Raw genomic sequence first — 16,042 nt, forward strand, 5'->3', positions numbered from 1 at the left:
ATATAGATCACGATTAAAGATAATCTTTTAATCGTGATATAGATATAAATTTTTGTTTATTACGTTAAATAAAGATAATGTCCAATGTTTTTAGACATAATTAAGGTCAGGAAAATATCCAATTTTTTTGAGTAACAATTAAATGAAAATTAAATACAGATATTAAGCTGACTGAGATACAAAGAATACTTAGTCTCTCCAATAAAAGTAATAATATAATAACCTCTAATCGCATTCTGATGAAAAAACCTTATTTTTGACAGCGTTAAGATCTCTGTCAAATTTGAATTTGTATTAATCTAGCATAACCGTAACGTCTTGTTTCACAAATTCATCAAAGTCTAGATAAAATCTATATAGAAAGTACACAATTGTATGGAATATGTGTATAAAACACCAAATCAAAACACAACTATCAAATCATTGGTTTTTGACAAATACCAAATTGATTTAAATATAAATCCATAAAGATCCATTAACATTAAGTCTAGTCTAAATCAAAAAAATCTCACAGTAGCTTGAGTGAAATTAAGCCAAAATTAAAATGGTAGTACTTAAAATTATCAAGAAAAACAAAACATATAATTAATGTAGGTAAGTCTATACAATTTAATCAATATCAAAAATAATACAATAAAAAATATTGTTTACATTCCTTACTTAATGTTTCAATAAAAATTAAAATAATTACAAAATATAAATAATTTATAGTAATCAAAATACTTACAATAATTATTTAATAAATAATACAAAACTCTCAATATAAAAAACATTATAATATAAGCATGAAAAATCAATAATATGATTACAATGATAATAAAAAAACTTACTAATTTATTAATTGATTATCTTTAATTTTGGCCAAAAGCTGTTCACATGTTGTTTTAGCATCTCCTAATAACATACTGGTATTTGGCTTGTAAAATATTGGATTTTCAACAGCTGCATATCCAAATCCCAAAGATCGTTTCATTACAATAACCTAAATGAGAATAAAATTAGATTTGAGCACCTACTCATTGATATTGATAAACTTTTTATTATCTCTGAATTTCACCTGATTTGATTTCCAAACTTTTAACACTGGCATTCCAGCAATCACAGAATTTGGATCATCTTCAGCACCAGAATTAACTATATCATTAGCACCAACCACTAACACTAAGTCAGTTTTATTAAAATCATCATTGATTTCGTCCATTTCTAACATGTCTTCATAGGGGATTCCAGCCTCTGCCAACAAAACATTTAACTGACCTGGCATGCGACCTAAGTCAAGATGAATAAATTTAATAATAAATAACTATTACTTAGTACAAGGAGTAAAGTCATCTAATTAAATTATACAAACAAAATACCTGCTACAGGGTGAATGCCAAAACGCACAGTTTTTCCACTTTTCTTTAAAACTGAAACCATTTCAGCTAGTGGATATTGTGCTTTAGCAACACATAGCCCATAACCTATGAAACATTAGAATTAATGTATGAAAAAGGAATTTCATTGAATAAATTAAAAGTTATTTTCATCATAAATTGGTTAAGTCATTAAGTAGTATGGAAGTTATTAATTTCAAAAAGGCTTAGACTAACATTTTAATAATGATTTTAGTTATGTTTTATAATTTTACAAATTAAGTTTGGGTTATGAAACCAAAAGCTTCCTTATTTCCGTTAATTATTTATAATATTGTAAATAATAATATAGCCATATAGGTAATTAAATATATGGTATTATATTTTCTCATAATATATAAGATGTGCAAAACAAAATACATGCTATTATCATAGAATATTACAAGAGAGCTAAGTTGAAAAATATAAAAATTATAATACGTACTAGCTAAGAAAGAAATATTGATTCAACATTTTTTTCATCTTACCAGGTGTGATAATAATATTGTTTGAATTGATCAAGAGGTCAGCTACCTGGTCAATATTAGTTTCTGAGTGTGTTCCAGATATTGTTTCTTGTGCAGTGGAATTAACAGGTTTATTACCAAAGCCACCAAGTATAACATTAGTCAGTGAGCGATTCATTGCCTTGAAATAAGTAATTAAACTTTAAGTTGGTACACAATAATTGTATGATTCAAGCATTGAAACTACTTTTATGCAAAATAACTTATTCCTCACCTTACACATGATGTAAGACAAAATAGCACCAGAGGATCCAATCAGAGCCCCTACAATTGTCATTAAGTTATTATTTAACATAAATCCTTCAGCGCATAACGCCCATCCTGAATAACTATTCAACACTGTGATCACAACTGGCATATCAGCACCTAGAACGTTTTTTTTTTTTTTTTTTTCATAACATTACACAATAAATATACATATAAGTTGTGTTAATATTATTTAATTCATTTTTTATACCAATTGTTATTATATAGTCCTAATTTCACCTGATAAATTCAAATAATCAATAGGTACTAGGTAGGTACTTAATCTTATTTTATTTTATTATATCTTTATGTCCACAGCTACCTATCTTTGAATATTAACTACTTAGTTAATCTTCTAATTTTTAAAGAATTAATGATAAAATGGTATATAGACAAATACCACAACAATAAAAAAATACTTATAGGTAAGTATAAATAAAATTGTTACCTCCAATAGATGAGGTTAGTGATAGCCCTAAAGCAGCCGAAAAGGCAGTAGCAGACGTTAATGATGCCAATCCTCCAAACATTGACGGGTCATAGTAAAAGTATGCCATAGAAGCTAAGTTTCCGGCAAGAAGGCCCATATTTATTATGTGTCTTCCCGGATACAATAACGGTGATGATGCCAAAATACCTTGTAGTTTTCCATAAGCTATTAACGACCCACTAAATGTGATACCACCAATTGACGAACCTAAGAATAATGATGTTTTTATAACCTTTGCAGTTGGATCAGTTGCAAATAATGAGAAATCGTGCATGAATGTTGCTACGCAAGTTAACACTGCAGCTAAACCAACAAGACTAAAAATAAAAATTATATTAACTTATGCACAGACCAAATTATGAAAATGTAATTTGTCTTAGTTGTATACCTATGGAATCCTGCAACAAGTTGGGGTAAATCAGTAATTTGTATTCTTTTGGCTACAATTGAACCAATTGCTCCTCCAAGACCAGTACACACTATCATTTGAGCTAAAACTTCTGTGGATGGTGCTATATAACCAAGTGTTGAGATAATTCCACCACTGACTCCAATCTGTAATGAATTTGAATGAAAAATTCATATTAAGTTATATTATTATTATTATATATTTTAAAATACTGACTATTCCAAGATTATTTCCAAAGCGAGCTGTTTTTTGTGAACTCAAAGAAGAAATTGCTCCAATACAACATAAAGATGAACCCAATGCTGCAAAATTATGTATTTCTGGTAAACCATTCATAATGCCCCATGTATAACCGCCAAAGAATACAGTGGCAGGTATCAAATATAGTGCATTGTATTCTGGTGGATCACCTGGTCTAAATAAAATGATAAAATATTTGTTGTTATTAAGTTTTAGAAAGAAAAAAACGTAGATTTTACCAGAATAAAAATGAATATACCTTTTGAACATTTGTAACATACGTTGAGTAACTACAAATCCACCAAATACATTAATAAATGATAAAAGTGCAGCTGATGCAGCTAATCCCTGAAAATAATAATTATTTTTGTTAATCAGTCTTAAATACAAATCTGTAGGATAATTATTACCTGAACAGTGTCTATAGGATAATATGAACCACCCATTAATAACAAACCTCCAACTGCTGTTACTCCAGATATGGCATTAGTAACGGACATTAATGGTGAATGCAATGCAGGAGTTACATCTGAATAATATTAATATTTTTTTTTCATCATCATGAAAAAAAAAACATTTAACAAAACAGATAACACAAATTGATACTCACCCCAAACTGTATAATAACCAGCAATACTAGCTAAGGAAAATGTAGATGCCATAATAGAGAAATGATGATTAGGAGACACAGCACCAAATGCTAATAAACTACCAAGGCCTGTAGTCACTGCCAATGAATCTTTCAAATGTTTGCTGAGATGATCAATAGCCACATTTTCAACTTGTTTTGCAATAACTTTATTCTCTTTTGGTACTTCAAGTTGTGGAGATGGTGGTGGTGGTGGCCATAATAACACTCCTGATTTTAAAACAATACTTCCCCTTATAACTTCATCTTCTAAATTTATCCAAAACTGTTTATCACTGCCTATTGTTAGTAAAAATTTTGATATATTATTTGAATACAAAGAAGAACTTTGTGATGGAAGTTTAGATGGCAAGTCTGTTAGTCCTATGTGCACAACGTTATTATAAGTGTAAATTTCGCCAACACGAGTTGTTTCAATATTCCCGCCTGCTTCTGCAGCTAGGTCAACCACAACACTTCCAGGTTTCATGTTTTGAATGTGTTCCTATAAGTCATCTACATTTTAGAGTAGTTCACACATGGAAATATATTAAGTATGAAGTACTTTTAAAATCAACTTGGGTGCCTGTTTTCCTGGAATTAATGCAGTTGAAATAACAATGTCTACATCTTTTAGCTGTTTTGAAAATAACTCCATTTCCTCTTCAATAAATTCTTTGGACATTTCTTTGCTGTAGCCGCCAGAAGTTGATCCTTCTTCCTTAAAAAAAAAGTTTAGTTGATTGAAAACAGAACCTAATGTAACATTCAGACTTATTAGATATTGAGAAAAATACATGTACTGAATACCTTAATAGAAACAGTTAAAAACTGTGCTCCTAAAGATTCAACTTGTTCCTTGACAGCAGACCGCGTGTCAAATGCTCTGACAATAGCTCCCATACTCTTAGCCTGAGCGATAGCGGCTAAACCAGCTACACCTCCACCAATCACAAATACTTTAGCTGGAGGTAACTTGCCAGCTGCAGTTATTTGTCCTAAAAAATAATAATATTTTATAAGACAACATGCTTATGGTTTATGGTATATTAACATTTATGAACAAATATGAATTTTTTCAAACCAGCTAAAAATCTTGGATAGTGATTTGCAGCTTCGATGACAGCCCTGTAACCAGCTACGTTTGACATAGAACTTAAAACATCAAAAACTTGGGCTCTAGATATTCTAGGCATACAATCCATTGCTGAAATTATGATTAAAATCATAAAATATATTGTATACTTCAAAACAATCATCATAATTGTAAACTGTGGTGATAGGAGGGTGATCTCTTTTAACATTAAACTATGAAAATTCTCTTAAATATTTTGTAATTAATTGGTAAAATATGATCGAAACCGTATTTTAGATTTGTAGTAGCTTTTATCCAAAAAAAGTAAGTTTAATATTTATAACAATTAAGAACCAACCTATAGAAAAATGTTGTACTTTAAACTAATTTATTTATTTTTTATCAAATGTCTTGTAAATTGTTAAGCAGAAAACTTTTTTGAAAAAACAGTTCATCTAAATTTAAATTCAAGGGACCTAGCTAAAAATTTTATCAAGCAAAAATTCAAATTATCAGGGAAAAAAGATATAATTTCATTTCAATTACAGGAAGTTGATCAAATCGACTATAAATGTATCATCTATTACCAATTAAATTTCGGAACCAATTTTCAGGCTGACTACGTTTTACTGTTTTACTCTATTACTACAAAATCGCCAATTATTTCTAAACCTTAACATCGGTCCTTGATAATTTCAAGTGGCTTAGCTATCGTGGTTTAGGCAGTGAGCTGATTATGAATCAATCAGAACTTCTTATTTATATTTATATAGTCATATAAATAAAGCAGTGGGCAGAATTTTTAATAAGAGATACACCATCAAATTACATGAGTGTTGTACAATTGGGAACATTTAACTCAGATATTATACGTTATACTTCGGATTTTATAAATATTATATGCAGTTATACTAACATAAAATTAAGTCTATACATCCCAACTTCCCTCTATAAAAAATTGCCAAGGTACATAGATGATAATCATAATTCATAACTATTATGAGGTATATCTCACCAAAAACATTCATTTTTTTTATTGCCAGTTCTTTGATTAAATCATGATTTTTTGCTGGATAAAAATATGATACTAATGTGGAACCGTTTTTAAATAGAGACACCTCGTTCGGAAGTGGATGTCTGACCTTGAGTATAACATCTGAAAAAATTACAAAATATATGATGTTCAAAATAAATGTAAATATTGATTATGATATTTTAATGGAAAACTTATGAGTATCATACAATAAATAAATTATCGTTCTAAGCTAATAATTATAAATTGATTAATGTTAATTATCTATTAACTTTACAATCCTCAATCTCATAATATTCACAATATAAACTATAATATAATCTATACAATTCAATATACTACATCAGGCAAATTTATATAGTAATTGTCTACACGCGGCCCACGGCTCATTTTTTATGGCCGTGGCTATTAATATTAATGATCAATGGACAAAATTGTATAGATTATTAAAAAGTATGTTTTAGAATATAATAGGTATTTATACATATTACGTAGGTACCTACATTATAGTACCTGGGTACTGTAAAATCAGATTATCTTTTTTAGTTTTTATTGAACACTGAAGCCTATTGGAGTATTGCTCACCAACTTTAAACCCAAGATAATTTTTTTCCGTGACACGACGATTGACTAGATAGTAGATATTCAAAACAATACGATGATAATTCATTATTTTACCAGTTATTATCGTCCTATCGGTTTACTACCGACATTTGCAAAACTTTCAAAAACTAATTATTTATAAAATTCCATCATTAATTGACCAAAATGGTATATTACCAACATCACAATTTGGTTTCCGTCGCAAACAACATAATCTACCAAATCCATAGGATCACAAATAAAATCTCGGCCTCCAGGGGAGGACTGGCCCAGGTGGAGAGGCGGAAAAGTCCGCCCGGTCCGCCGGAGCGCACGGGCCGATAAGAAAGTAGGATTATTAATAATTTGTAGTATTTGTACTGCAATAATATGATGGAATAATTTTTGATTTTATAAGTCGAAGACTTCACAGCTGTTGTATACAAAATAAATAATAATACAAGAGTACATGACAGAATTGGTACAGAGTTGGTAACGTAAAATGTACCTATATCGAAACAATAATAGTGGACAATATCCCCGATAAGAGAATCGTTAAAACTATTTTGACCAATATTACCGAAATTTTACGTAAACGTTTATTAATAGTCGTGAAATTTATCATCATTTATTTATACATCATCTTTGATTGAAAAACTGTGTAGTTTTAAATTAATACTGACTGCTCATATTTTTATGAAAATTTTTCAAATAATTGTACCAACTTCAAGATATTTGCAGACTAAAAACATGGATCTGTTGACTGCATGGGATATGGTAGAAGTGACTAAAACAGAAATTACTAAATTAAAATTTGAAACTATTTATAAGGAATCCCAAGAATTCATTAAACAAATGAATGAAAAACTGAGTACTTTAAATTTTCCTGATGAAATTAATATCAGCAATACATTTCCAACTTCAAGAATTAGCAAAAAAAATATCATTTTTCGATGAACAATGTTCAGACAAAGTTTTGTCTGTTCCTATTGATAAGTTTAGACTTTTAGAGTTGGAACATATTTATAAATAATAGACCAAATAATAAATAGTTTAAATCAAAGATTTTCTGCCAACAGTCAGTTAATAGCTGATACCTATTCAGTATTTTATTCCAAAAAATTTTGATTTGGTTGCTAGTATGCCAAAGTATAGCTTTAACATATTTATCTGAACGTTGAAGTGTCAAACATTCCAAAAGATAAACTTCATTCAGAGTTAAAGAGTTTTGTTGCAGTTTTTCCAAAAATATTTACATCAATTAAAGAACGCACTCAGACAATGTATCAAGAGCAATATGTTTCAGAAAATGATGATAATAATGAAGAATCAATTAATGAATTTTCTGATATATTAGAAGACAATACTCTTGAATTAATTAGTATGTTTAATAATAACTTAAAAATATTTTCCTAAATTTTATTAATGAATTATGTATGCTTGTAATACTTGAAATTGTTGTAGGTAATGATTTCTACCAGGAGAAGAAGTGTTCATTAAGTATCAATCATGATCCGAAAAATTGCTTAAACTGTGTGTACAAAGTATTATATAATATATTCATTAAATTTACATGTTTCATCTTATAGTTATCTTTGTGAAGCTTATTATTTTTTTAAACTTTATCTGTAACACAAGTGAATTGTGAACGGACATTCAGTAAACTTAAAATAACAAAAATCGTCTTCGTTCTAATTTAAGCTCTGGACATTTAGAAGCATTACTGATTATGTCAATTGAAAAACAGATGTTAGAAGATGTAGAAGTATCCGATATTATTAATTACCTTAAAAGTACATAAACTTTAATGCTACATATTATTATGTTTACATAAATTTTAATTACATTATGTTCTAATAAACTTTTTTCTTCTGCAACATGATTTACTGATATTACTATTATTTCAGAATTTTAGAACTTATTAACATAAAAACTAAGTACATAGGTATTATAAAGACAACTGAACATTTTCATTAACTATGTAAAAATAATGTTGGGCCGCTCATACTCTTCTCCGCCTGGGCTGAAGTATTCCAAGTCCGCCCATGTCGGCCTCCTTCGAGACCAAGCAATATTGTCCCATGGTATTTTTTGAGAACCCCAGGCGTTTGACCACGTTTGGTATGACGGGCTTCTATTTAAACTTAAAAACTTTCACCCTTTCCTTTATTTAATATTCTTAATTGAGAAAATCGGTCAGTTTCAAAAATTATTATTCAACTGTTCCGAATATTAAGCTGGAGTCTCCAGGGTAGTGACTTACCACTTATATCAAATAATTTATAATGTATTCAACGATGTTATACGTTATACCTACAGCTAACCAAACTCTTCTAGCCTCATTTTCTGACAAGGTAGCAACACTTACGTAAAATATCAATTTTAATATCGCGACTAAAAATCTACTTTTAGATGAAATAGAATCCTGGGCCAAAAACGTCAAAATCAAAATCAACGACGAAAAATACACTCAGGTGAACTTTCTCCTAAACAAAATGGAATGCCCTTCCCTCCCTAAAATGCAATATCAAACCAATTCCACTTCACTCGTCAACCAAATACTACTATATAACTCTGCAGGATAAAATATTCAACTGGTCAACATCACACAAAGCAAAAACCCAAACAACTGAACTCTCACCTTCATTTACTAGATCTATCTATTAGACCTCTATTTCTTAAATCTAACTGGAGCCTTAAAAACAAATTAATTTTATACAGAACAATAATTATAAGACCAATATAATATGGTCATATGGCATCAACATTTGGAGCCCAGCAAAACCCACAAACATTCGCTCTATCCAAGCCTTTGGGTCAATTACCCTAAGACTTGTCACTGGTGCTCCGGGGTACATAAAAAATAAAGCCCTTTTTAACGGCTTAAAAATGTAAACAGTAAATTACCTTGCTAACAGTCACTACACAAGTTTCCACCTCAGTGGAATTTTCTATCTCAGTTTTCTGAGGTTCTGTTAATGAACGGTCTCCTATTCATGTGGTTCATGTTTTTGCATATACTTATCTTGTTGTCAAATTATTTATTGTATTCATTTTGTAAACAGATAGAATATATTTAAATTAAATAATACATGTTATAGTATTATACGTAATAGATAAACTCAAACTACGTCATTAAGTTATGTTGCGTAGGTACCTAAATTTAACTACGTAAATAATAACATAATTAGAACCATGAAAAAAAAACTTGAAGTGTTAATTAGGTAACATTAAACGTATTGCTGGATGCCAATTAATTATTTTAATCAATTCTGATTATTTAAAGCCATTAAATCTCCATATATATCATATTCGCTAATCACTAACATACTATAAAACAAAACTCTCCAATCCAAAGTTCTTAATACATTTGAAAAATGTTTTTTAGTTATACGAGTATATATAGTAAATTGAATATGACTGTTAACACATTAAAAACTCACCATTTTATAATATAGGTTAATGGTTAATATAAATAATAATTAATAAGTAAAATACCTATACCTACCGGCTACCATATAATGATTCAATTGTTTCAAAATAAATTTGGATAAAAATAATAGAAATGATTACTACTTAAATTAAGAACTTTAGTTTTATATAGTTATAATAATAATATATAAAAAAAAAAAAAAAAAAATTAGTAAATAATTAAGAATTCACAGAAAGTGTCATCAATGGGTGGCTCCTTTCATCAAATTATTTTCCTGTCATATTTACTCTTAGCATATATTCTTATTGTATTATGTATTAATGATACAGATTGTATATTACTTGTAAAAATAAAAAAAAATAAAAAAAAAAAAAGTTTTATTAGTTTACATTGTTTACAATATTGTTTCTAAACAATACGGGTATGGCAGGGTATGCTAAAACAACACCTGCGGGCTCACAATATTTATTTTTTCTAACCAACTATACAATTAGACATTAGAAGTTAGTTACTTCCCTATAAAAATATGTAAATATGCCTGGCTGAGCGCCTGAGGACTTTTTTAGGACGAGTAGGACATGTCGTATACGACTAGTCATCCAGGTATTCAGTGGGCCAAAGAAGAATCTCCAATGCATTTTTAAAAAAAAATGTTGCATCAGGAATAACGCGAGCGACGGTTAATATAGAACACAGGTACCTATTAATCAAAAAATTCTCAAAGATTCCGCTCCAAATTTTTTTATGCGTTTATAAAAGGTTTTTAGCTCACAATATCGTTTATTGACTATTATGGTATTGTATTAAGCATAATTTGACATTTTCGCTAAAGCATTAATAATGAGTTTTATAATATGAACATTGAACGTAAAAATGATTAGGTATAGTGTCTCAATGCAGGGGGGGGGGCGAAAGGGGCAATCGCCCCCCCCCCTGAATCCGTATTTAAGGAATCGATTATAATATGTGAAATACACAGTTAACATTTATTAATATGGATAATTTTATAACGAATATTGAGTTAACAATTTTGATTTTCTCCAAAAATGTTTGTTATAAAATACGAATTAGTGATAAAAAAAATTACAGTAAAACATAATATTGAAATATCTTGATTATGTAATTTAATAAATATATATAATTGTAAACTTTGTTTGTTAATTCTTTAAAAATCATTCAGATAAAATATATTAACAGGATACTAGTTGTACCTATGATATTAATAGGTATGTTAATCTGCAAAAATTAAAAAAAGCACATATTTTAACAATTACGAAAATAATGTGAAGTAGTATGTTTTGGCAACACTGAAAAAATTATTACATAATATTATTTGATATCGTATAATAATTATTTATATACATAGAAGACCAGATACTTATAAACACAATATTATCCACAGAGTTTTATTATTATTATTATTATTTTATTATCACATATAATAACATGATTTAAGATAGTTTTTATATCATAAATCGTGGTTAATACCGTTATTACTGTATATTATAATTATATTCATTTCACGACCAAGCATTTTTACTTGTAAAATTTGAGCTTGAATTAAAGAAAAAAAATGAGTCGCCTCCCCCTAGAAGTAAGTCTAAATACACCCCTGTCTAAATGTCGCAATGTCTGTATTTAAAAAATTCGAAATGCATATTAGTAGTATCTTGTAACCTAACACCCAAGTAAATAATACTACAGTGATGACTGCATTAGTAGGGCTAGGATTTGTATGCAACAGCATGTTTTTTATGCGACTTCTGATTATTGATTTTGTCAGTAATGTCCACGAATCACCTCACGATGAGATAAATGGTGGTGTTTTTATTTTGCAATTTTTGCACATTTTGGATAAAATACATATTAATGCATATTATATTGAATAAAAATAATAAAATGAATATTATTGCATATTTCGATTAAAAGAATGCGAAAAATGCATGTTTTTAGTATATTTCGTAGTTAATATTTATAATTTAATATATATCATATATTAAAAGAAATTTTGGCTTTTTATCCCAAGTCATAACTCATAATTAAACTACAAAACAAGAATTTAACACTTCAAGAAAGTGTACAGATTATAATAAACGCTAGGGATCGACTTCTTGAATGTAACGGTAGAATCGCAGATAAAATTAAGAACAAATTATCTTTGATTTTACAAAAAAATAAATGATTTAAAATTCTACAATCAATAAATAAAATATTAAATGGTGAATCGGATGAGGACAATTTCAGTTGTAACCTAACACCATGAGAAATTTCTTTACTTAAATATGCGCCAACTACATCATGTGACGTTGAACGGAGTCAATACAAAGCCATAATACAATTCAATCGCCGATCATTCATTTTCGAAAATTTAAAAAAATATGTGGTCGTAGCATGTAACACACGTAGTGAAGGTGAATTATAAATTTTATTTCTAAATTATTTTATTTTATATCTCAATTATATTTTTATATTATATTAAGACAAACAGCCAACCACTGATATATTTCAATAGATAAATATTTTTTTTGTATCCACCTATATTTATACTATATTTATATTTTTGTGTTTATCTTATAAGAATTAAAATGCATATTTTACAATTTTTTATTGCATACAAATCCTAGCCCTGCTGATAAGTAACATTCTAGGAAAGTATGGGTATGGCCAGTCTGAAAAATTAAAAAAAAATTTCCAAAAAGACACATAACATCCAATAGACGAAATGACTGCGACTTACCCGAACCGAAAGCGTTTTCTCTGGAAACGATCTCGGCTCCAGCGAGTTCGTAATCTCCATCTCTGAACTTGGCCTCGGCACCAGCATCCCGTTCGACTTTCACGTTCCAACCAAGTTTCGTCAAGAGTTCCGCAGAACTCGGCACCAGAGCCACTCTGTAAGTTAATCAAAAACACGAAAAAATCAAACAACGGTCGTTGAACCGTTGCGGGGTCCATTGCACGGGTTAATGACACGGAGAATAGTAGTGTGCAGTGTTATAATATTGTATATCATGTAAATAATAAACGTATTATTATCGTGGTTCACCTCTTCTCCCCGGACCAAGTCTCTTTCGGTACGCCCACTCCGAGTCGGCTGTAGGGCACTCTGGGCTCCGCGGTCGTGGAAGAACCGGACTCGCGTGCGGCGGCGATGGCGCGCGAATGTTGGCGCGACGCCGAACCAGCTACTAACCGGAACATACCGCCGATGTGATGGGTGATCCGATATCGATAAAAGTTGGTACCTACAACAATATTAGGACGCGACCGCGAAATAATATTATTTAAGTTGAGACCTATACACGCGGCTCGCGACGGCGGTCGACGTGATCGTCGGCAAGTGACAAAGTTTTCTATTCCTCCGTCGAATGTCGATTCATTAATTCGTTACCTACTCCCGACGAAACCGTACGAGTGTTGCGCGTGGATGCGGTGCGCGCGCACACATGATATACAATATTATCTATTATTATTTAATGATGTCCAAATAACGACCGGATAAGACGGAAACGACGACGACAACGGCGGAGAAAGGATGTATAATATTATTATTTACGAAAATAAGTCGTGAACCCGTGAAACGTCGTCGGACGTAACAAGTACCCACGCGAGTTCACACTGCATTTTTATACACGACGGAAAATTAATAATATTATACCGAATATATTATTATAATATATCCCGTCAATAGCGCCATGCGGTGTACGAGCTCCTCCCATTCGTGAAGCAACAACAATAATAATAATATTAAAAGCTTGCACACATTCTCCGTATTATACGAGTGCAACGAGTGCATGCATTCCTCGAAATCAAAACACCACGGCGAAACAAACGATTGCTTATTGTCAGCTATCACAACGTTTCAACAATAAGCATCTGCATCTCCAATATTGTTTTTCGAAATATTGAATTTTGTCCATCGAACGATTTAACACACACGAGTGCAAATCCAACCACTTTTACAAGTTACAATATTAACGTCTGGAGGGTGATTGGAAATCAGAATGTTATAATTTATGGTTGATAAAGTGCACCAAGAATTTCGAAAGGTATGACGTGAATTTACTCCTTTTGACTACGTTTTTATATTCTCCAGTCCCCGCTCACCAATACTGGATCTTACGCATAGACAATTTTAGAATAAAGCATTTCATTTTATATATTATGAAATAAAAAATAAATGGTGGTTTCGTCTTATATTTGAAAGGTTTCAATTTAACCAAAATTATTATTCTTGATTATTTAGTATATAATTTCACCCAAATTTGAATTTGAAATAACCATGAAAAAAAAACTGCGTTTGAATAGTTTTTACTGCTGGGAATTTAAAAATTTTACTTCCCTAATGCACCAAATAGATTCACTTTCCGACTGGAAAAGCTAGTGAAGTAAAAATCGAAATATTATTTCGATAACTTATCGTGTATCTACACAAAAAAAAAATCATTGTAAAATCAATACATTCATCGCTCCGCTCTGAATCGACTGAATCTAAAATATGAACGAATAATAGAACAAACATTATAAATATTATTAACATTTCAGACAAAACATAATACATACTGTACTGCGCTGTTATGCCTCATCAAATACAAAATTATTTTAAATTGATTTCCAATCACCTATGCACTCAATACGGATTCTTCCACTTCACGAATATGCGCAACGTAATTGACCATGATAGGTATCTGCACCTAAGTATAGTCTCTTTACATCATACGAGGTCTGTTCAAAAAGTTCCCGAACTATCGTTTCTAAAAATAGAAAAATTACATTATTGTAAATGTTATTTTATCAAAATAAAATAGAGAGAAGCATCTATCTTTTCAATTAAATCCCAAATGTTTATTGCTATGGAATCATTAACTGTGCGCGTTCAAAGTAGACGAGTCGTGTGTATTGTGCGATTTTTAAGATGAGTAATTTTCACGAACAACGTATTAATATTAAATTTTGTGTTAAACTTTGTAAATCTTTTACTGAGACTCACAAAATGTTGCAAAATGCTTATGGTGATCAGTGTTTAGGACGTACACAGTGTTGTTAATTTTCTCCAAGACCAAAAAAGCTCGTCAGGTTAGATCAAACGTCAAAGTCATGCTAACAGTTTTTTTCGACAACCTGGGAGTTATTCATCACGAATTTCTACCTGCAGGACAAACTGTTAACCGATGGTACTATCTAGAAGTCTTAAAACGTCTTCGAGAAAAAGTGCGGAGGAAAAGGCCTGAAGTGTGGAAAAAAACTCATGGTTTCTTCATCACGACAATGCTCCGGCGCACACTTTCCTGTTAATTCGTGATTTTTGCGTGAAAAATCAAATTACCGTGCTTCCTCATCCACCATATTCTCCCGATTTGGCACCAGCAGACTTTTTTTATTTCCAAAACTAAAATATCCGTTAAAAGGACAAAGATTTTCTACGATAGACGAAATAAAAGAAAATTCGCTAACGGAGTTACGAGCAATTCCAGAAACCGCTTTCCAGAATTGCTTTCAACAATGGAAACGTCGTTGGCAAAAGTGTATTAACCAAGAGGGAGAATACTTCGAGGGTGATAAGTCTCAATAGCTTGTAAATAAGCACCATAAATAAAAAATTGAAAAATTCGGGAACTTTTTGAACAGACCTCGTATAACAAATAATGTAACTTTCACAAAGCTTTGGTCTTGTGACTTATTAATTGTGATGACAAATGCAAGTCTCACTGGAAATATAAATCTTTTCGAGACGAAAGGAATGTCTGAACTTTGACTTGCATATATTATACGCGCGAGATATCAATACAATATCACCTTTATTCTTGTATGTATTTTAAGATCTCACAATTTTACACCAATATAATATAGTCTTATCGACTTTAATCACAGGGTGTACTAAATAGTAAATACAATATCACATCACGTTGGTTCATAATAAATATTTGGATAATTCGTATCGTATTCCTCATATAAAAATAATTCAAGAATACATCAGCTCCATCA

The 16,042-nt window shown here is 30.4% G+C and overlaps 1 protein-coding gene across 1 annotated transcript; it reads right to left on the minus strand.

Annotated features, from left to right (window-relative positions):
• Positions 1–582: 582 nt before the first annotated feature.
• LOC107173802 (NAD(P) transhydrogenase, mitochondrial-like) lies at positions 583–13,651 on the minus strand. The gene is made up of 17 exons (XM_015524491.2): positions 13,104–13,651; positions 12,795–12,949; positions 6,025–6,165; positions 5,019–5,141; positions 4,745–4,932; positions 4,500–4,655; positions 3,917–4,439; positions 3,717–3,835; positions 3,566–3,654; positions 3,283–3,481; positions 3,046–3,212; positions 2,616–2,974; positions 2,136–2,287; positions 1,883–2,042; positions 1,359–1,463; positions 1,058–1,269; positions 583–982 (listed from the first exon to the last, which is right to left on the minus strand). Exons 1-17 carry the CDS (start codon positions 13,256–13,258, stop codon positions 830–832), a joined length of 3,156 nt encoding a protein of 1,051 aa, XP_015379977.2. The 5' UTR covers positions 13,259–13,651; the 3' UTR covers positions 583–829.
• Between the last annotated feature and the right edge of the window lie 2,391 nt (positions 13,652–16,042).

Source organism: Diuraphis noxia, unplaced genomic scaffold (assembly GCF_037042655.1).
Source record: "Diuraphis noxia isolate RWA-SAM2 unplaced genomic scaffold, SU_Dnox_SAM2 contig0003, whole genome shotgun sequence".
In the NCBI taxonomy this organism is placed as follows: domain Eukaryota; kingdom Metazoa; phylum Arthropoda; class Insecta; order Hemiptera; family Aphididae; genus Diuraphis; species Diuraphis noxia.

Excerpts from the sequence above, each read along its gene's own strand:
- LOC107173802 (XM_015524491.2), bottom strand. The coding sequence starts at position 13,258 with ATGTTCCGGTTAGTAGCTGGTTCGGCGTCGCGCCAACATTCGCGCGCC. Across the intron at positions 3,213-3,282 it reads TTGGAAATAATCTTGGAATA|ATTGGAGTCAGTGGTGGAAT; the intron begins GTCAGTATTTTA and ends AATTCATTACAG. Across the intron at positions 2,975-3,045 it reads CTTGTTGCAGGATTCCATAG|TCTTGTTGGTTTAGCTGCAG; the intron begins GTATACAACTAA and ends TTTTATTTTTAG.